The sequence below is a fragment of the Mustela lutreola genome, chromosome 16 (assembly GCF_030435805.1).
Source record: "Mustela lutreola isolate mMusLut2 chromosome 16, mMusLut2.pri, whole genome shotgun sequence".
Taxonomy (NCBI): Eukaryota; Metazoa; Chordata; class Mammalia; order Carnivora; family Mustelidae; genus Mustela; species Mustela lutreola.
The window spans coordinates 6,913,015-6,935,742 of record NC_081305.1 but is presented as its reverse complement, the minus strand read 5'-3'; the positions used below and the strand labels follow the sequence as shown (position 1 = coordinate 6,935,742).

Genomic DNA, 22,728 nt, shown 5'->3' with positions numbered 1-22,728 from the left:
AAAACAGCAACCCGAACGGACAAGCGAGATTAAAGGGGCCTAGAGTAACTGTATTTAACTAACGTTCTCCGCTAACGAGGGTGATGCGAAGATCCGGCGAGTTTCACTGCTGCCGCTCTCCCACGCGGCCCCCGTGCCCAGGGTACAGTCCAAGGAGAGCGCTCCGCGGGGCGGGGCTGGAGGGCGGCGGGAACTGCAATTGGTGGCTTTGAAGGCGCAGCGGGCGGGAAGAGCGGCTGACAAGACACTGCCGGCGATGACTGACTGCAAGAGACCCGTGCGCGGCGTGGGATCGGGCCCTTGAATGTGGCGGAAGCCTTGAGGAAGCCACATCCCAGACCTGTGGGGTGACTTTTCCGCGACTGCCACACGTCCCAAGGTACGGATTTGGCGCTTGGCCTCAGGTGAGGGGTGGCGGACGACAGTTGAGGCCGGGCTAAGAAGGCGTAGCGACGCTTGCACATGACGTCATATCCGCCCTCAATGGGGCGGAGCCTTAACTGGTTTACGTCCTCTCCGGAGCCCCCACCCCGCTGTCACGTGACGGGCTGCTGTGCTTTCTGATGCAGGGCTTGAGGCTATCCTCTGAGTTGGATGTTTTGATTTTTTTTTCTTTTTTTAAATCGGGCTTAGCTTCCGTATTTTTTCCGTACGTGCGGTTCTCGTGTTCTTACTTATGGTCCATTGGCAGATCCTCAGTGTAAGAGGAGAGCTACAGAAAAGTATCCTGAAAGAGTTCTGTTTTGTCATGCGTTCGTTCACTCAGCAGAGGTCTTGGGCACCTGATACGTGCCAAGCGCTGTCCTACGAATAGCCAGAAGTAAAAAGAAATTAGATAGTCACGGGGAATCAGCTGGGTTTACGCAGGGGTTTACCAGCCTTATTGGTGAGGTTGAGTGCTCCTACCAGAAGTCTTTAGAAAGGCATTTCGCAAACTTTACCCGGAATTAAGAATCTTCTAAAGCATTCTAAAAATGCAAGATCTCAATTTTTTTTTTTTAAAGGTCTAGGGGCGCCTGGGTGGCTCGGTAGGTTAAAGCCTCTGCCTTCCGCTCTGGTCATGATCCCAGGGCTCCGCGGGGAGACTGCTTCCTCCTCTCTTTCTGCCTGTCTCTCTGCCTGCTTGTGATCTCTGTCTGTCAAATAAATAAATAAAATCTTTAAAAAAAAAAAAAAAAAGGCAAGGTGTAACGCCCTACCTGGTGCCCGCCCACCTCCCAGTTCAAATAGATGCGGTCCGGGAATCTGCATTTTTATAAGCTTTCCCCCAAATCCAGTGTTTTCAATGACAGACGTTGGTTTAATATATCGCTGCTGGGCCCTAATTCTCACCAGGGTGCTTAAGTCCTCAGGCACACTTCGGGATATAGCCATGAATAACCCAAACGTAGTTCCTACTCTAGTGGCTCAATATTGTAAAGCAATACAGTAATCAATAAACAAGATAATTTTAGGTAGTTCTGTAAAGACAATAAGTAATGCAAGGTGGGGAGTTACCTTTATTTTTTTTTTTTTTAAGATTTTTATTTATTTATTTGACAGAGAGAGATCACAAGTAGGCAGAGAGGCAGGCAGAGAGAGAGAGAGGAGGAAGCAGACTCCCTGCCGAGCAGAGAGCCTGATGCGGGACTCGATCCCAGGACCCTGAGATCATGACCTGAGCCGAAGGCAGCGGCTTAACCCACTGAGCCACCCAGGCACCCGGGAGTTACCTTTAGAATGGGTGGTCAGAGTAAGTCTCTCAGACTAGAAGGCATTTAAGCTAAGAACTCACTTACAAGAGCCACACATGTGAATATGTGCGAGAAGAAACTTCTAGGCCGGGGGTAACTGCAGGGACAATGACCTGTCTCTGGAAGGATCCTTTTGTACTAGAGGAACTCAAGGCCAATGTAGCTAGAGCTCAGAAAGCCAGGGAGAAAGCGGTAGGTATGGGGAAGGATGCAAGAAGCAAATGCAGGGCTTTGTAGAGTGTGGTAAGGATTTTAGTTTGACATTAAGGGAAGTTGGTCCTGTATCTGGATAAGAAAATAAATCAGTCTCAGTTTTCATGATCTTGATTATCTTCTCATGTTCTTAATTCAATTGTTTTACTCCTTCTTCACAACTCGTTATAGTTGATTTTTGTTCTAACTGCTCTTTCAGTACCTTAAAATCTTGTTGACTATCATTATCTTTTTTGGAAGTGGGCAGTGGTAATAGATTATATGCAGTGTTCAACAAACACTCAAATGGTAAAAATAAGTCACACCCTGGATTCTTGTAGAGGGGTGCTAGAGGCATCCTTCACCCTGTTCCTTGAAAGCCCCAGGGCTTTTGCACTTGCTATTCCCACTGTCTAGCAAGTTCTTCCACGAGCTAGCCATGTGGCTTACTCTGTCCTCCAAATGTTCCCTTCTTTATGAGAACTGCTCACTCCACCCCCATATCATTCCCAGCCTGCTCATTTTAAATATTATTAGTTTCCTATCTCTATTCCATTCTCTCTGCAGCATTTAATCACATTTTATGATTCTCCTATTCCCTCTCTCTCCCCACTAGAATGGATGCTCCATACCACGAGGGAGTTTAGACTTTGCGGTTAAAGATGTCACTGTCCCCAGTGCCCACCAAAGTGCCTGGTACACACAGGTGCTCAGATTTTTTATGCGAATCAGTCCATGAACGAATGATTTACTTACCATTACCATCAAAAGATCAAAATACTCTAGCCAATCAAGGAGAGAGAAGACTAATTTTTAAAACCTCCAAAGCATATTTAAGTATACAGCATAGGGCACCTAGGTGGCTTAGTTAGTTAAGCGTCTGCCTCTGGCTCAAGTCATGATCCCAGGGTCCTGGGATTGAGTCCAATGTACAGCTCTCTGCTCAGCAGGGAACTTGCTTCTTCCTCTGCCTTCTACTCCGCCTGCTTGTGCACTCTCTCTGTCAAATAAAAAAATTTTTTTTTAAATTTTAAGTAAGATAAGTATACAGCTTAAGGATAAAATAGTTAAAATCTTCCTGTTGAAACACTCTTTGCAGAGTACCTAAAAAAAGGTAAACATTTGGGTGTTTGACCTACAAATCAAAATCCTGGCTAAAAATAGGCTGAAAAATTCAGTTAGGTTAAACTTTTGTGTTTGGTTCATACTTTGTTGTGCTGTTTTTGTTTTTATTAAAGTGCCAAAGAGATGGATGAAACCCTTGTCGAGTTTATCAAGAGGACCATCATGAAAATTCCAATAACTGAAATGATGCCAATCCTCAAAGCCTGGGACTTTTTGTCTGAAAAGCAGCTGCAGACTGTAAACTTCCGACAGAGAAAGGAATCTCTTGTTCAGGACTTGGTTCTGCTCTGTGAGGTAACAGTGATCAAAATGATAAACCTTAAGTACAATACTCCCCCTTTGGTTTTTTTCTTTCTTCCTTTTTTGAGCCCAAAAGAGATTTAAGGCAGCTGCTAAGCCATGAAGGAATGCGGGTTATGTACTACTCCAGTGAGGAAGAAACTAATTTTTGATTAGCCTTTGCAACTTCCATAGAAGCCTTAAGAATCAGTAAGATAGTGAACACCATGGGAGAAAAAATAATTAATACAAGTTAAAAGAATGAGCAGTATTCTTTTTTTTTACCTATTAGATTGTCAAAGATGAAAAAATAATATTCAAATGGGTTGGTAAAGTTATATGGAAAGAGACCCCATCTTTCACTTTCTTTTTTAACTTATTTGCTTTTTAATTTAAAATTATTTCAGATTTCCAGAAAAGTAGCAAGTGTGGTATGGAACTTTCTTTTTTTTTAAGATTTTATTTATTTATTTGACAGAGATCACAAGTAGGCAGAGAGGCAGGCAGATGGGGTGGGGGAGAAGCAGGCTCCCTGCTGAGCAGAGAGCCCCGTGCAGGGCTTGATGCCAGTACCCTGAGATCATGACCTGAGCTGAAAGCAGAGGCTTAATCCACTGAGCCACCCAGGCACTCCAATATGAAACTTTCATATTCGTGTACACTCTTCCTTCATTCACTTTTAAATAAATCCGCTTTATGACCCAGCAATTCCACTGCAGGAAATTTATATTAAAAAAGTTAATAAAAAACTAGGAGGTATATATATGTATTATAATTGATAAACATTTATATACCTAGATACAAACGTATAAATATTTATATATAAGTAAAGATGTTAGCCTTTTTTAAAAAAAAACAAAAAATTAGAAACAGCTCCTTGTAGGAGAATAAATAATGACACATCCATATAACAAGATATTCTTCAGACGTTAAAATGCATAAACTAGAACTTTATGTACAACATTGAGAAACACTGTATACCTGAAAATGTATAAATGTATGTCGTAGGGCAGCGGTTCTCAATTAGGACTGTTTTGTCTCCCGGAGAACACAATGTCTGGAGATGTTTTCAGTTGTGAGACCTGTGGGAATGCTCCTGGCTTGTAGTGGGTAGAGGCCAGAACGTTCCTTAACATCCTAGGACAGCCCTCCAACACACAGAGTTGTCCGACTAAATGTCAGTCGTGCCCAGTTGGGAGCCCCTGATGCAGAGGAAGTTTAGAAGGGTACCGCTGATGGAAAACGAAAGAGATGAACGCGGTGTAGACTTTGGGGGGAGAGTGGGGAGTGCCTGGACCGAGACACTCGGCAAGACAGCATAGACTGTACCCAGTTTCTCAAGCAACCCTAAGATTACTGTGAATGGAGCAGAACCAAACCATCACCACGCTCACGGAGTATTTTCTCTCTTCTTTCAGGAGAGGCGTGCAAGTATCCATGATGCTGCCCTTCTAGACATCATTTGTGAGTGTTGGTGCTTTGTAGTTACACTTCCCCAGTCCCGCTTCTTCCTTTTTTTTTTTTAAGATTTTACTTATTTATTTGAGAGAGTGAACAAGTGAGAGAGACGGAACAGGGGGCAGAGCAGAGAAAGGAACAGAGGAAGAGGGAGAGGCGGAACTCCCCACTGAGCAGGGAGCCCCATGTGGCACTCGATCCCGGGAACTTGGGATCATGACCTGAACCAAAGGCAGACACTTAACTAGCTGAGCCACCCAGGTGCCCTGAAGACCCCAGCCCTGTTTCATAAGTGAGGTCGTTCTGTATGTAAGGGCTGATTCTTCAGTCAGGTGGACCTAGTTTCACTCCCTCCTGTGTCACTTACCAGTCCCGTGTCCTTGGCCTGAGTCCCATCACCTTGCTGAGCCTAGACTCCTCCTAAGTAAAAGGAGAAAGCAGTCATACCTACTTCATAGGGAAGCTCAGAGGCTTAAGATAATGCTTGGAAAGCTCTTAGCACAGTTGCTGGCTACTGGATGTACTTAGTAGGTATTTGTTAGGCTTTGTTTTGTTATTAACAGAACTTGAAAATATATTTACAAGAATTTTTTCTTATTACATTGTTTGTTATCTCCCCTCCCCTTCCCTTTCTTTGGGTTTTTTCTTTTGTGTCCTAGTTTTCTTTTCTGTATTTTTTTAAGACGTCTACTTTCCTCCTCAGGAGGCACCAGAGTATAGGGTCTAAGAACACAGGCCCCAAGGCCAGATTTCTTGGATTCAGTTCGTGGCTCTATCATTGTCTCCCTGTGAGTCCTCAGGGAGGCTGTTGACATCTCTGTGCCTCAGTATTGTCATTTGACAAACCTATGTCATAATGATGATATTGCATAAGGTTATGATGATGAAATAAGACTCCTGGTCAAGTTCTTAGAACAAAGCCTGGTGTTTACTAATGATAATCAATTTATATTAACTACTTTCTGTGACCTGGTGTGTAACAAAAGTCAGCTTTATGTTTTGCTCCAACTATGAAATAACTGAATTCATTTACACATCTGCCTCTGGTTAAGTCTAATTTTCAGGGATTGGATTATACCTAGACCATATAAGGTGGATCCACGTAATTCCCATTTCTCACATGTTTGTTCAAATGTTCATTGAGCACCACTCTGTGGCAGGCTGTGTGCTAGGTGCTGGTGGCTCCAACAGGTTGATTCATTCTCTCTTAAGAGGTCACGATCTTTAAAAATAAATAAATAAATAAAGAGGTCACCATCTGATGGAGGAGACAGGTTGCTTAATCACACAAATGCCTTCTTGCAGACGGTAGCAGGGGCTGTGAAGGAGAGCATAGGAGTGGGATCTGCCACACTGAGGGTTTGGGGAAGGCTTCCTCGAGGACATGAGCTGAGAGCCAGAGGATGAGTGCCATTAATTAGGCAGAGAGGAGAAGGGAGGTTAAGAAGCAGGAGGGCAAAGGGCACAGAGCTGGAAGTCTTGGAGTAGGAGGGCTAAGTAGAGGAGTGGAAAGAAGGCGGGGAATGGGGAGCTCAGTGATGCCAGAGGGGTCAAACCAAATGAGGCATAGGCAGGCAGATGCTATGGAGACTTAGAGGCCTCTCAAAGGATTTCAGCCTTTTTTCTAAGAATAATGCAAAGCCTTCTAAAGATCTTGAGCAAGAAAGAATCAGGCTCTTGTTTTTCCAGAGCTCACGGTGCAGAGACAGAGACCAGGGAGGGTGGGAGTGCCCTACAGGAGTCTGTTAGAGCATCTGAGCAAGACGGGGATGTAGCCTGGGTGAGACGGTGATGCGGGGGATGGAACGGAGAGAGCCGAATGGGACCAAGAACTGCAAGGATTATAGTGGACCCGATTTGCTGGTGGCTTGGTCATGGTGGAGTGAGTGGGAGGAACACGGCTGGCTTCAGGTAGTAAGTGCTCTGTAAGTGCTACAGAGGAAACCAAAGCAGGGAGAAGGGCGGGCGGGTTTGGGCAGGGGATTGGGATAGGCCAGTCCGCATAGGGGGCCTATCAGTAAAGACCAGAATGGAGGTGTACCACCAGCTGGAAGACGAGGGCTCCTGACAGAGGGAACAGCCAGTGCCAAGGCCAGTCGTGGGGAACGCGTCCTCCCTGCCATGCTGGGAGAGTGCCACGGTCTGGGGAGTAGAGTCATGTGGAAGGAGAAGTGGTCAAAGTGTGAGTAAATGCCAAATCTTGACTATATCACTAATTCTTCATGATTTATTTTAGTTGTCTGCAGAAAATTAAATCCATATAAAAGTTATGTTTTGAATAAAAATGTACACGACTTAATTTGTAAACTACTAGTATTTTCGCTGGTGTTATATTATATTGAATACATGCTTAAAATATGTTTCATAAGTTCTTTCCTCGGGAGTTCTAGGATATAATAGTAATCCACTCTTCCCCTCTCTCTCAGATACTCAGTTTCATCGGCACCAGAAAGTTTGGGATGTTTTTCAGATGAGTAAAGAACCAGGTAATGCTTTCCATTTTTTTTTTTTTTCCTAATTTTTTAGTAATCTCTATACCCAGCATAGGGCTCGAACTCGCAACCCCAAGATCAAGAGTCGCATGCTTTTCCAGCTGAGCCAGCGAGGCGCCCCCGTGTTCTCCATTTTATGTATTTGATATTCTGGGAATTTTAAAATGAAAAGCAATATGTTCCTCTTAAATGTCTCTTATTTCAAATGAGTAATTTCAAAATTGCTCTTTTGTGGGAAAAATGAGAAATATATTTGGTGATGCTCTGTCTGAGGTATCGGTTGGTGAGACTTGATCACCGTAGCTCTTTGAGGTCACATAAAATGCTCACCTTCGGTGTCTTTGCAGATGTATTTCTTGAACATTGTACTCCCTTGATTTGCTTTTATTTTTCTTTTCATTCTGACAGGTGAAGACATTGACCTTTTTGATATGGAACAATTCAAAAGTTCATTTGTGAAAATTCTTCAGAGAGCATTAAAAAACGTAAGAACACAATTTACCTGCATTTCCATGAAATTCAATGTCAAGGCATCTGCGCAGTTGTTTTTTTTTTTTAATGTGTAAGAATTTTTGTTACTAATATTCTGTGTGCCCTCCGCCGTGATGGAAGTGTCCTGCATCCACACTGTCTGGGACACCGGCTAGTAACCGCACGTGGCTGCGGAGCACTTGAAACGTGGACAGTGTGACGGAGGAACTGGAATGCTAATCTTTGGTAACTGTAGTGAATTTTCGTGCAGTAGCCACGGGTGGCAGGTGGCTCCAGGACCGGTCAGTGCAGCCTGGTGCACCCCTAGTACCTTCAGCTGCCGCTCCACTTCCACAGTACCACCGAGTATCTTGTTTTTTCCCTTTTGAGGGAGAGTGAGGAGAGGGGCAGAGGGAGAGGGAGGGAGAGAATCTTAAGCAGGCACCACGCCCAGCACAGAGCCTGACGCGAGGCTCGATCTCACCATCCTGAGTTTTGACCTGAGCCGAAATCAAGAGGAGTCAGATGCTTAACTGACTGAGCCACCCAGACGCCCCACCACCAAATATCTTGTTGTAGGTTCAGGCAATCATTTTTTTTAAGAGCTCCCTTACTTCATTCTCTTCCCACTCTGGTCTGCCTTAGTCCTCCTTGCAGAGCAAGACGCTCCCAAAAACCTGCCCCAGTCACCGTGCTCTAGCCATCCTCTGCAGAATAGTAGCGTTCCCCCTCCACACACAAACCCCCTGACTGGGGCTTCCCATCTCTTCAGCTCACCGTCTATGACTTCTGCCATACCTCTACCTACCCCTTGTCCCTGGCCTATTCCCCCGTCTCCTTTCTCACAGTGTCCCTTCAGTGTGGAGCTGGAGTCCGTCCCCTGCGCCCCCATAAGGCCCCTGTTTGCCGTTCTCTGTTCTGTTTCACACTCGCGGTCTCTTCTCTGCTGCTTATAACCGTGCTCAAGTCTCGGTGGAAGGACAGCCCCTCCCTGTCCTCATCCTCCGCTCTGTCTTTTCTACAACACTCTTGGAGGGAAATATTCTTCTCTTGCTCCTGATATGTCCACTGGCACAGTGGCGCTGGCCCCCCCCCCCCTTACCATCCCGTGAACCTTTTTCTGGCAGGACCACTAACTTGGCCTGAAGAAGAGCCGTCATGCCCACTGGGACACCTATTCTTCGCTCCTGCCCCGGGTCCGGCTCAGCCCCTGCACAGGAGGCTACCCGGAGTCATTCTGTCAGTGACCATATGAGCAGCTCTGCCTGACTGGATTCTCCCATCTGGAGGGTCACTTGCCTGCAGGGAGGAGCCACCACCAGTGTCTCTGTAATATGCGTTGGCCTCCGCCTACCAACTCTTTTGCCTTATTTCTCGGTGGGCCCAGAAGGACAGGAGAGAGATTGGCCCCCTCAAAAACCTTTTCAGAAAGACTCTTTAAAAGGGTAATGCGTCCTTGCCAGCTTCATGCTTAAGCCCCTCGTATTCAGGCTACTGCTCTCACCTCTGTATCAAAACGGAGTTGGGAAAGATGGTGGTTCTTGTGTCATCCCCAGAGCAGCAGCATCAACATCACCTGGGAACATGTTAGACGGGCAAATACTTGGGCTCCCTCAGACACAGTAGGAGTGGGCCAGAGCCCTCTAGGTGATGCTAATGCCTGCTCAAGCGTGAGAACCTCCCTGTTCAGAGGGACCAGTGACGTCACAAAATCCCGTGGATGGTTCTCTTTCAACAGTAGCGCTGATTGCAAACACCTGTGCATGCCAGGCCCGGGGCTAAGCCCTTGCCGGTCACTAACTCACTGAACCCTACTGATAAAGCAGGGTGGGTCCCGCAGTGGTGCGCGTCAGAGCCAGGGTCGAAATCCAGGCAGGTGGCTTGAGCTCATGCTCTTCACATCTACACTGACTGGCTCTTCGCGGCTTAGGCACTGCCATGCACCAGTCACATAACATCAGTTTCTCATGCTCAGGAAGGTCACGCCGTCAGAGAATCGGCCATCAGACCCCTTGATCCTGAATATTTGTCTTCTGGCCATCCTGAACTGCTCTTCATTGTCTCCACGACCAGCTCCTTTCCTTTCCTTCTGCCCTTTGCTAGAGCATTTCCCCAAGCTTCTGCAGTCTTCCCCCCATGAGTTTCAGCTCTGGGAACTTAACTTTAGTGGGAGAGAGGAGGGAGGAGGAGAGAGAGTCATTCCCCTCTTCCCTTCCAGAACCAAATGAGTTGTCCCAACACCATTTGCTGACTGGTGTAGCTTTTTCCACTGCTTTATCATCATTGGATCCTTCTGATTCGTTCATGCTCTTAGAGTCTATGTTCTACTCCTGATCTGTTTCTCCTCATTTCTGCTCATGCACTCCTGATCCACTGCTTGCCTCTCGGGCGTTAATCTGAAGCTCCAGTCAAACTGAACCAATCTTCAAGTTCTTGAACTTGCCATAGGCTGTTCCCTCTCCTTGGAACAACCTCCGCCACCTGGCCTTTGCACAGCTCATTTCTTCCTCCCCTCCTCCCTATCCTTCTGCCTCCACTTAACTAGGTCTCCCTCAGGGAGTCTCCGTGACCCACCCAGATGGCATTTCCCCTGTCACCATACTCCTGCCACTTCCTGCTTTTATGGTCAGCCTTCCTCCCTCCCCCTAGTCTCCCTGAGAGGAAGCCGACTGTCCTGCTCCCCTCTGACACAAGTGAGCGAGGGCGGAACAAATGCTGGGAATGAATGGATTGGATACATTCTTTGCAAAGTCCTTATCCCTTTAATGCTGTAGTTTGTAAAATATTTTAATAACCATTAAGGCAAGGCAACCCTGTCCCTACCCACAATTACTCTTCTTTACCAAAAATGTCCTGACTATTCTTCAAGATGAACCTTAGAATCATTTTTATCAAGTTTACAAAACAAAACAAAAACTTCATCATTTTGAGTGTGGGTCCACTTTGATCTGTAAATTAATTCAAGGGTTATTATGAGCCAAGAGAAGGTATGCCTCTCCTTTTTTGGGTTGTTTTTGTTTTTTGTTTTTTGTTTGTTTGTTTTTCTCTTTTATGAATAAGCACTCTTTGCTACTCTGTTCCTAAGTTGATATTTTTTATTATATTATTTGAAAAATATTCTTACCATGAAATTACACACTTTTCGGAGATTAAAGGAGAGTCCCATCCGGACTGTGGGTATGGCATGTGCCCCTGCTTTTTTTTTTGAACAAAGAGCCTTACTGGCACAGAATCCCAAGCCAGCTGTCCATAAATGGGGATAGGTGGTCTGGACCCTTGTGGAAGCAGCCTCCGTAGAAGCCAAACATGACTGGCTAACTCCTCCTGAGAAACACCCGCAACCGTGTTCCCGCCCTGTTCACCCCGCATCAGAAGCCTAGAGAGACCTGCTCGCTTTCAGTGCCCTCTTCCTCCTCGACAGTCTTTCCTGCCCTTCTCTTTGGCACCGGGAACTTCTTTTGTATGAACCCCACGCCTCCTGCCCCAGCCATTCTAGGAGAAGAGTGAAATGCTCCCACATCCTCCTGCTTCAATGGCCACGTCTTTCAGTTGTGAGATTTCCTCTTTTATCACCGCTGTGTTCTAAAAGCTTTTGCCTCCTGAATGAATTTCAGGCAGACTAGTGAGTGGGAAAGCCTGGGAGAACAAAGGAGCTTTTTTTATTAGTCACGTCTTCCTGCTTGAAAGGCCACAAAGGCCCACCTCCCCGTGTCTTCTCTGTCTTGAAAGGCCACAAAGGCCCGCCTCCCTGTGTCTTCTCTGTCTCCCCTGCTCAGAGCTGGCCCACATGTGCTAACCCCATTTCTCAGTTGACCGGGGACTCCCAGCTCGACTTCACTTTCCTCATAACTAGCAGCCCAAAAGCTGATGCTGGTGATTTCAGGCCACGTTGAGTCTCCAGGACTGAAAAGTGACTTGCCTGCTGCTATAGGATAGACATCTTAACCTCTCTATGCCAAGGACTCCTTTTGCTGTTAGTGAAAGTTACAGACACCTTCTTACAAGAGTATTTTATTTTATTTTTTTTTTTAAAGATTTTTTATTTATTTATTTGACAGAGAGAGATCACAAGTAGGCAGAGAGGCAGGCAGAGAGAGAGAGGGAAGCAGGCTCCCCACTGAGCAGAGAGCCCGATGCGGGACTCGATCCCAGGACCCTGAGACCATGACCTGAGCCAAAGGCAGCAGCTTAATCCACTGAGCCACCCAGGCACCCTTACAAGAGTATTTTAAATGCTATAATGAAATACATAGAATTGTAAGGAAAACCAACTATATTAAAATACCATTATGAAGATATTAAAATATCAAGTTGTGCTAATTCATGTGCTTCTTTAATAACAGTAAATGATCTCACAGTAGGTCTAAAAACGACTGGTCTCAAAGTAGTGATGGGCATAAATGGTATTTTTGAGGCAGGCTCAACAGTTATGTGTCAAGAAAATATTTGGGATTTCTACAGATAATAAAGTAACAGGCCCTAACATTCTATTGTTTTATTGCCTACCTTCACAACTGAAGGAGATGCTCCATTTCAGTTAGTTCAGAGACACCCTGAATTCTAAGCAGGGACTACAGGTTAAGAACTTCCTGCCCTTGAGCCACCTGGGTAGAGAAGCTGGTCTGAGAGGGAGCTGAGAGCCTGCCCGGGGAGCCATGGTCTGAGCCGCTACAAGGAATGGGATCCAGAGCCTTTGAGTGTGTGTGTGTCTCTGCACTCAAGAAAGAAAGAGACTAACCGTATATCTTACCACTCTAAACTATTCAAAATACAGTGTTCTTAGAAAACTTACAGAGAGGGTGGCTCAGTGGTTAAATGTCTTCCTTCAGTTCAGGTCATGATCCCAGGGTCCTGGGATCGAGCCCTGCATCGGGCTCCCTGCTCAGCAGGAAGCATACTTCTCCCTCTCCCACTTCCCCTGCTTGTGTTCCTGCTCTCACTCTCTCTCTCTCTGTCAAACAAATAAATAAAATCTTTAAAAAGAAAGTAAAACTTACAGGGAAAGAAAATACAAGCTAAAAAATATGTTTCAATTGCAAAAAGGTAGTACATTTACTCTCCTTTTTCTACTTATATATCATGTAGTTTCATATGATAGTCTGTACTAAATATATTAGTTTGGTTAAATATGTAGCAGTTCTGTTCGTTGTAAGCTTCATTTGATTCCCACACTAAACTTGTTTGTGGTATGTCAGTAGCTTGTGGGTCATGGCCAGTTCTAACCAATTTATGGCCAGAGTACCTTGGCCAGCAGGACAGTCCCAAGTTAACCAAACCTCTTAGGACTCTTGGCCAGCAAGTGTCCCAGTTAAGCTTGAACAGTATTTATCTGAGCTATCCTCAATGAAAAATGCTTTCTCCTGGCTACTGAAGGATGATATCTATTAAGATAGTTTCTTGGGAAAATAGTCAAGGTCTGCATTTGGGCCCTGCCTCTTAGGGGATCTGAATGTCATCTTTACTAGAAGAATGTGAGACAGAATCTGAAAGCCATCTGAGCCAGGATTATACTAACTCTGTGAATATCCTTTTCTCTTAGCCCATTGATTTTTTTTTTTAATTTGACCTTTTTTAGATCATAGAGCCTTATGAAAATTTTGATAAGTGGTACGGCACCTCTCTCCGGGCAAGTATACACTTAGACATGTGTGCCCAACTCTGCATCCAATATAAAGAGGACACAGAGCTCTTTAAGCTTCTCCATGAGGCTTTACTTCAGCTATCCTCAGAATGGGCTACAGAGATTACCTGAATATGTTGAGTGCAACCAGTTTTCTCCCTCTGGTAAAATTGTGCCCTCCACATACCGCATTCAATCTCGATTGGTCGGGCTTTGCTTTTATAATGTGACACAAAGAGGCTATTCAGAATCAGACCCTGCCCTCTTCCATTCAAGCCAGCAAAGGTCCACTGAGTGCCTGTTGGGGCCAAGGGCTATGCTGCTCACTTGGGAAGGTCAGACAGCTCCACGCACAGCAAGCACTCCGAGCAGCCTGCACCCCGGACTGGGGAGGGTTCATTGTCTTGAACCCTGAGGGAATGTGGGAAAGCAGCCAGATAAACAGTGGGCAGCGTTGGAATAACTGCCTTCTTTGCTAATGCTGGAAGCTACACTGCAGCCTGCTTTTTCTGGAGTCAGGTACAAGGAGAGGAAGTCAAGACGTGTGGGCAAGCCAAATGCACCTGTCTCAGATGCCTCCCATCCAGGTTCTGACCTCCCTGGGGGAAGCTGAATCAAGGGGAAGCTAAGAATCTAAGAATCCAAAACCAACTGGCAGTCACATTTAGTTGAGAAAGATCTGTGTTTTATCCATGAAATAGAATTTTCTATATGCTTGCCATATTACTTTAAATTGTTAGCATCTGAGTTAAATGCATACAAGCATTAAGATAATATATTTGAGTCCATTACTACATAGAAATCTTACTATTAAATTTACAGTGCACAATAGGTCTGTGTTTGATGCTAAAAAACCTTCATTATTAAACAGTTATGTCATTTGTTAGGCTGCCTTATTTCATAAAATCATATGTATCAGAGAAGAGTTCTTTAGAAACAAGCCCAAGAAATTGTTGAAAAATTGTGATACCCTGATTGTAGGATTTAAAATTTGTGTTTTCCCTCCAAAAGACTCTGCAAGGCATAAATGTGTCTTTCCAAAGCAACCACAAAATCTTCTCCCAAAGATCCCCCAAACACTGTAATAAAAAGTAGAAAGACTGCTGGGTCTCAGTCTATGTCCAAGGTTACAGCGACATCCTTCACCCCTAAGGAACACTTGCTGGTGCCATATATTTTTTCTTAAAGTGAATTTTCTTTTTCTTTAAGTAATCTCTCCACCAAATGTGGGGCTCAAACTCCTGACCCTGAGGTCAAGACTCCCATGCTCTACCAACTGAGTCAGCGAAGGCCCCTGGTGCCACAGACTTCAGTTAGGAAACTTAACTCTTGTTTTTTGTTTTTTGTTTTTTTTTTAAGGTGACGGTCAGTTTCCGAGATGCTGAGGAGAATGCCGTATGGATTCGAATTGCTTGGGGAACACAGTATAGAAAGCCAAACCAGTACAAACCTGTCTATGTGGTGTATTACTCCCAGACTCCCTATGCCTTCACTTCCTTTTGTCCTCTGAAAAGCAATATGCCCCTTCTGGGTCAGGTAGGGAACCAAGTACCCTAGGCTATAATATTTTTATTATTCTTATCCCAGAGGTTTGCATAGGGTTAAACTGCTCAGTAAGCATTTTATATAAAATGCCACATGTAATTCTTAATTTCCTAAAATAAGGAGCAGAAACTGTTCTACTAGAAACTGAGCATGGCACAGCATTGGTTTGGAGCTCTCTGTTACTGTCTTTTCATCTAGAAGTAATGTGTACTTAATGCAAAAATTCAACCAAATATTATAGATACTATAAATATCAGGCTGTAATACTATAAATATTGGGTAATCCTAATAGTCTTTGCAAATTTTCACTTCCAGGCGCTGACAGTTGCCAGCAATCACCATAAGATTGTGAAAATGGACCTCAGAAGCCGGTATCTGGACTCTCTGAAGGCTATTGTTTTTAAACAGTATAATCGGGTGAGCCTATCAGTGATGCTCTTTCAAGTTACACCTCCATTTTCTGGTTCACACTTGATTGACTTAGACGTGTCTGAGCAGGTGGAAAAGTCCACCTCGGACAGAAGATCATTCCAGATAATACTGAAGTGGAGAAGGCTTTCAATGAGTTAACATGAAAGGAAATCATAGTGCCTCACTTTCCTCTTGTTATAATCGCATTGTTTTATACTGTTCCCTAGTCGTTAGAGTTTATGTTACAGATCCCCATTTCCAAGTCAGCTATTCCAATTAGAATTTATTTTATCTTTAGAGTAACTCGACACTATCTTTCGAAGCTAATTATATTATTCGATTATGCAAGAGAAAAGTCGATTTCATTTTTGTCCTGTCAGTCATACAAGTGATACAAGAGTTAGAAGGAAAGGAGAAAGCACTGGCTTATTACGAAGTCCCATAATTAATCTGTTGGTTTAAATTAATGTTGGTTTAAAATAATGAATGCATTATTTCCTTTAATGATAAGAGGGGATCTGACCTTACAGACTCGGTAATTTTTTCCTATGCATGGCAACGGTGTGCTTACATGTTAAGACTTCTGTAGGTGGATTGTTAATGCTCTGGTTCTAACTTTGAGCCCTTAGGTATGTTACACTTATGTATTTTCATCTGTTCTAAGTAGAAAGAAGTGACAGCTCTCTGCCAGCCACTCTTTAAAGATAAAAATCTAACATAAAGTTAGTGGTTTTCGCCCACAGCAACCACCACTCTTACCCACCACCCTTCCACCTGTTCTGCTGTGACATTTGCATCCCTAGGATAATTCACACTGTCACGCACTTAATTATAAAAACATCGGCCGCAAAGGGAAAAACAATTGATGGACTTCAGTAGGAAAGTGATTTTTCCAGAAGGAGCCTTGGGGAGTATTTCACAGTGATGAAGACGGAGCTATAAAGCTGAAGCAACACATTGCAAATCCTGCCCAGGATTCCTTTAGCTTTTGCATTCACCACCCAGGCTTCATCCAGATCCATTTTTATGCTAACAAAGGACAGAGCTCCTCATTCGAAACAGGCATGTTGCTGGCCCAGCAGTCTCTGCCAGTCTCCTGTCTGGGAGAAGTGCTTAACTCAGCCTGGATGTGGCCTCAAATCTCTTTTGCTTGAAAAAAATAAAGATTCAACACACTGTTAGGTACTAAAACCATTTATTACTCATGTTTTAAGATGTTAAAATCAGGCAAAGTTTCACTTTTTTTTTTCTTTCTTTCCTTTTTTTTTGTTTTTTAGACCTTTGAAACTCACAACTCCACTGTACCTCTGCAGGACAGAACGCTGGAGCTGGATATACACAGTATGTGTGTTTTAAGATAAAACCGAAATCATTCCTTTCTAGGTTTCCGTTACTTGGTAAATCATTTAATCACTTGGAGCCAGATTCAGAACTATCCACTGCTTTCAGAAAAATTGAAAATTAACTTTCTGTTGAAAAGATAAACTAAGGGTCTCCTGGGTGTCTTAGTCGGTTAAGCAACTGCCTTCTGCTCCGGTCATGATCTCGGGCTCCTGGGATCAAGTCCCACGTGGGCTCTCTGCTCAGCAGGGGGTCTCCTTCTCCCACTTCCTCTGCCTCCTTCCACTGTGCTCGCTCTCTCACTATCTCTGTCTCAAATAAAATCTTTTTTTTTTTTTAGATTTTTTTTAAAAATGTTTTTATCTGTCAGAGAGAGAGTCAGCACAAGCAAGGAATGGCAAGCAGAGGGAGAAGCAGGCTCTCCGCTGAGTAAGAAGCCTGATGCTGTGCTCAGTCCCAGGACCCTGGGATCATGACCTAAGCTGAAGGCAGATGCTTAATGAACTGAGCCACCCAGGTGTCCCTCTTTTGAATAAAATCTTAAAAAAAAAATTTTTTTTTTTAAGAAAAGGGATAATAAGCTACCATAGGTTCCTTTTAGAATTTATGAGAGCATCAAATAATAACCCTTAAAAACAAAAATTAACTAATAGTCAAGCATTACTGGTGTGCCAAGCACCACAATCAAACACTTACAGGTATCACTTCCTTCCTCTTCATCATCGGCCCCTGAAAAATCCCTGTTTAGCCGACAGCTGGGTTTCAGAACAGTTTAGTAACTCGCTAGGCGAAGTTACACATCTAGGAATTGCCAAAGCCAGGCATAAAATTCCAATCTGACGGAGTCTGGAGCCCCAGCTCTGAATCCACTGGATAAACTCCTTCTTGAATAATCAGAGTTGGGACTGTGTTCTTACCCGCAGATGGCAGGAGTCTCTCCGTGGAAAACCCAGGAGAAGAAACTAAAAACTGCTGTAGCGGACCAGAAAGTTGAGAAGAGTGGTGGGGTACAATCTAGATTTCTAGAAATGAACATTTTTCTATCTCTCAGCAGTGATCTGGCAATCGAATGAAATGGCACAGCAATTATGAGTAAACATTTTTATGACCTTCCGATGGTTGCAAGAACTGCCAGTGATTTCACCTTAAGAGAGCAAAATACAAAATTGTGTGTATTTTATAATCCCAGTTTAAAAAATATATATCTTTCTATTCATTAAGAAAAAGGCTAGACAGAAATTTATTTTTTTTTATTTTTGATTTTTTATTAACATATATTATTAGCCCCAGGGGTACACGTCTGCGAATCGCCAGTTTTACACACTTCACAGCACTCACCATAGCACATACCCTCCCTAATGTCCATAACCCAACCACCCTCTTCCTACTCCCCTCCCCCCGAACAACCCTCAGTTTGTTTTGTGAGATTAAGAGTCTCTTATGGTTTGTCTCCCTCCTGGCCCCATCTTGTTTCATTTTTCCTTCCCTACCCCCCCAAACCTTCTATGTTGCCTCTCAAATGCTTCATATCAGGGAGATCATATGACAATTTAAGATTTTATTTATTTATTTGATAAAGATCGATCACAAGTAGGCAGAGAGAGAGAGAGAGAGAGAAGGAAGCAGGCTCCCTGCCAAGCAGAGAGCTGATGTGGGGCTTAATCCCAGGACCCTGGGATTATGACCTGAACAGAAGGCAGAGGTTTTAACCCACTGAGCCACCCAGGCATCCCATGGAGATCATATCATAATTTAGACAGAAATTTATTAAAATGTTAAGTGTTTTCTCTGCCTTGGTAGAATTATGCAGGATTTTTATTTTATTTATCAGCCTGCACTTTGCAACTTTCCTACAAAAGGAATTACTGGGGGCGCCTGGGTGGCTCAGTGGGTTAAGCCACTGCCTTCGGCTCGGGTCATGATCTCGGGGTCCTGGGATCAAGTCCCGCATGGGGCTCTCTGCTCAGCAGGGGGCCTGCTTCCCTTCATCTCTCTCTGCCTGCCTCTCTACCTGCTTGTAATCTCTCTCTCTGTCAAATAAATAAATAAAATCTTTTAAAAAAGAAAAAGGAATTACTGCAATCAAGAGAAGAAACAGTAAGCATTATTTTTAAATGAGGCCAGCAAATTGAAAGCTTAGGAATGAGAAGAGGATATTTTATGGCTGAAATACATTTCTAATACCTGTTTTCTTTTGAAATCTTCCATTTATAGTGGATTCACGGATCATTCATGAAAACAGAATAGAAAAAGAGAGAGTCCAGAGAGTGACTCAAGAAACTTTTGGAGACTATCCTCAACCAAGACTAGAATTCGCACAGTATAAGGTGGGACATTGCTATAAATGTGAACTACGAGTTATCCCTATGTTTTTAAAACTTTAAGTGGAAAACAATTATGAGAAACTTATCTTATCTTCCTTTATCACTCTTTTCTTTTTTTAATTCCTTTCCTAATTATTGAATAGAGTTGACACACGATGTTATGGTAGTTTCGGGCATACAGCAATCTGTACATTAGTCCGGGCTCACCACAATAAGCGTAGTCAGTATCACTTTAATTTTGTATGATGAATTTATGAGTTAGAATGGACTTCTTTATCATATTGATTAAGTGCCTCTGTTAACAAAGGAGACTTTTAGAAATCACGACTTTGCCTTTTTATTTTATCTTACATATTAATTCAGTTATGTGGAACTGGCCACAATCTGTATTTTTGAGGGGAGAAAATTGCAGGCTATACCTCTAGTCCATCGACACCTAGAGTGACACTTAACATAGTCAGCGCGCACAAATACTCGTTGAATAAAAGAGTGAGTAAATAAACATGTCATAGCATAGCCCAGTCAGCATCCTAGGAGAAAAACCAGTAGCCTAGTCAATCCTACAAACCTACCTCACTCCAGAAGTATGCTGCTGCCCTCCAGGAGGCCCAGCTTGGGGGCAAGCCCACTCCCCCCATTAGAAGAATTCAAGGTTTATATCACGATTACCTAATTTAATATTTGTGCTCATACTCCTAACATCCGCCCCCCATAAAATCATTTCTGCTTAGCAGCCCCTATAGCCACAGGCAATGCTTTAAATCCATCATTGATTTGATCACTCAGGCCCAATACCTCTTTTCTTTGATTGGTTCTTTTAGTGGGAAAAGTTGTATCTTTCACTTTGGGCTCCCTACATGGCAGTTTTGACCCAGTTCCTTTGAACAGCCCATACTCTAAGTCACTGGTTCCTTAATGTGGTCTCTGGTCCCACCATATCAGCATCGCTTGAGAACGGGTAAGAAATGCAGATTCTTGGCCCCACCAGTGTCCTACTGGATCAGGGACTCTGGAGATGGGACCCACCCATCTGTTCTTACAAGCCCTCTGGCTGATTCTGCCCGCTAAGGAGAACCACTAATTGGGAATAAGAATCTGCAAGAATCTCCCCATATATACAGTTTAGAATACCGCTACTCTGTAAGCCAAGGTACACATTGATTCATACCTTCTACGAATTCTCCCTACCTTTTCTATTTAGAAAAATGCCAAACCTTCAGAACACCTGGAAGGATATCACAATGAACACCCACTTCCCCTTTGCTTCAGTTCCCCACCTGTTAACGTTTTGCCACATTTACTTACTTTTTGTTGATTTATTCTGCACCATTTGCAACAGTCACAGACATTACTAACCCTCTAAATATTTCAGCATATTGCCTCTAAATTTTAAGAGTCCCTTTAAGTTAAAAAAAAAAAATGAAATTAAAATCTAAGACTCAAATACCTATTAAAGCATCAATACTTGGCTATTTTATGATATTAAAGGATTGGTAAATTGTTACTAATTTTTTTAGATGTGATAAGGTTATGGGGGTAAAGTTTTTTAAAAAGAGGTCTTCTTAGGTCTTTTTGAGATACATGCTGAAATATTCGCCTTTGGAATAGTATCGTGTCTTGCACTTACTTTGGAATAATCCAGCGGTGGTGGTCCGTAAGGAGCAGGGATGTGGGGTCATAGTAGAAACAAGACTAACTGTGAACTGATCGTGGTTTCAGCTGGGGGATGTGCACACAGGCTGTCATTATACTGTGCTCCTTATTTTTGTGTACTTCTGAAATCTTCCATAATAAGGTAAAAAGAAATCATGGTCCTGACTCAGAAGACGTGACATTTTTACATCAAAATGACAGATTACAATAGACAGTGGTAATTTGCCATTAAGAATGCAACAGGATGCGATGAGCACTGGGTATTAGGCGCAAATGATAAATTGTTGAACAACAGTACATCTGAAACTAAGTATATACTTTATGTTGGCTAATTGAATTGAATTGAAAAAAGAAGAATGCAAACTAGGGGGTGCCTGGGTCTGGCGTCTTCCTCTGGTTCAGTTCCTGAAATTGAGCCCCCCCCCTGCTCGGAGTAGGCATCAGGCTCCCGGCTCAGCGGGGAGTCTGCCTCTCTCCTCCCTTAGCCCCTCCCTCCATTCATGGTTGCATGCTGGCACTCTCTGTCTCAAATAAATGAATAAAATCTTAAAACAAACAAACAAACAGGGACTACAAACTAAACGCTCAGATAAAGGTCCCTTCCCAGGTCCCTGTGTGTCAAGCACCAACGTGTTTTGTGTGTGATACTGTTTGACATACTGGTTGCCTTGTGCATTTGCAGTTTTGCAAATTAAATGGCCCGCACCCCCCCATCTCTGTATTTCTTGATAACAAGAATTAACAAAATGCAAACCTCATTTCATTTTAGTTTACCATTCCAGCTGATATATTTAGTAATTATTTGTAAATGTATGTGTTGACAGCTTGAAACAAAATTCAAAAGTGAACTCAATGGAGACATCTTGGCAGAGAGAAAAGAGCCCCTCCGGTGCCTAATAAAGTTTTCCAGCCCGCATCTCCTGGAAGCTTTGAAAGCCTTAGCACCAGCTGGTAAGTAGTCAGCTTATCTTACAGAATTAACAACACACTACATTCGATCTTCTGTTTTTGCTGGCTGATTACCTCTGAGCTTTCACCTGGCTCCGGTCCACTATCCCTTCTTGCCCTATTTTTCGTGTTTGGCTTCCACACATCATGGGGGTCCGTGATCCACCCTCGAATCTCGGCCATTGTTAAACTGACTCCTTTTCTTTTTTTTTTTTTTTTTTAATTTCAGGTATTGCAGATGCACCGCTTTCTCCATTGCTTACTTGCATACCCAATAAGGGAATGAATTATTTTAAAATTAGAGATAAATAAGATATATGTGGTTTTGAAAGCACAGCACCTCTTTGACTCTTTCCTAGGAATTTCAGTCAACAGCTAGCTGGATAGTTTCTGTTTATGAACTTTTGTTTTAGGAATTAATTCTTGAAATTGACAGTTCAGAAACATTCAGTATAATTGTTGGGACTGATTCTTTCCTCCTCCACTATGTACCGTCTCCCCCATATCCTGCAAAGCATAGCTGGGCCTTTAAAGAGTGACATGTCCTTTTTCTCACTCCTGTCTCTCCTCTGTCATGGAGAGATCAGGTTCTAATTGCTTGTTTCCAAGGATTTTGTCTGAAACCTTGGATCCTGGAGAGCAGCATCAAGGAACCATCCTCAACTCAAAACTTTCTAGGAAGATCATAAAATTGGTCCATTCAAAGGTAGAGTTGGGTCCATGAGGTTATTGCAGGAGGTAGCATATCAGATGATTCAGTAATATAAAATAATAGTTTCATTGTAAATATGATACGTTCTGTAATCTGTTTTATGATATATTCAGACTCACATACTATCTGATTTGTGAATAAAGATTGCAAAACTGGTGTATCAGTTACTTTTGACAGAAATTTTTCAGTGATCATCTCTAAATAATGTGTCCTTTTTTAATAACATTTCAAAATATAGTTCCTATTTTGTTCCACAAAAGATTTGGGGTACAAAAACATGTATTACAATGATGATAAAAGGTGAAGCACTCTGGGCAAATAGGAAAGCAAACAAAAAACAAGGAAGACAGAATAAAGCCAGAGATAAAATAGCCATGTAACAACACACAGGTCAGGTGCCTCCAGCTGCTAGAAAGTTGAACAG

General features: G+C 43.2%; 1 protein-coding gene across 1 annotated transcript; it reads left to right on the top strand.

Moving 5' to 3' along the window:
- Positions 1 to 241: 241 nt before the first annotated feature.
- Positions 242 to 22,471, top strand: CENPN (centromere protein N). The gene is made up of 11 exons (XM_059151946.1): positions 242 to 379; positions 3,164 to 3,344; positions 4,748 to 4,793; positions 7,214 to 7,273; positions 7,688 to 7,764; positions 14,730 to 14,906; positions 15,231 to 15,332; positions 16,604 to 16,667; positions 18,882 to 18,994; positions 21,469 to 21,595; positions 21,822 to 22,471. The coding sequence occupies exons 2-11, from the start codon at positions 3,174 to 3,176 to the stop codon at positions 21,902 to 21,904; spliced, it is 1,020 nt and encodes a 339-aa protein (XP_059007929.1). The 5' UTR covers positions 242 to 379; positions 3,164 to 3,173; the 3' UTR covers positions 21,905 to 22,471.
- Positions 22,472 to 22,728: the final 257 nt, after the last annotated feature.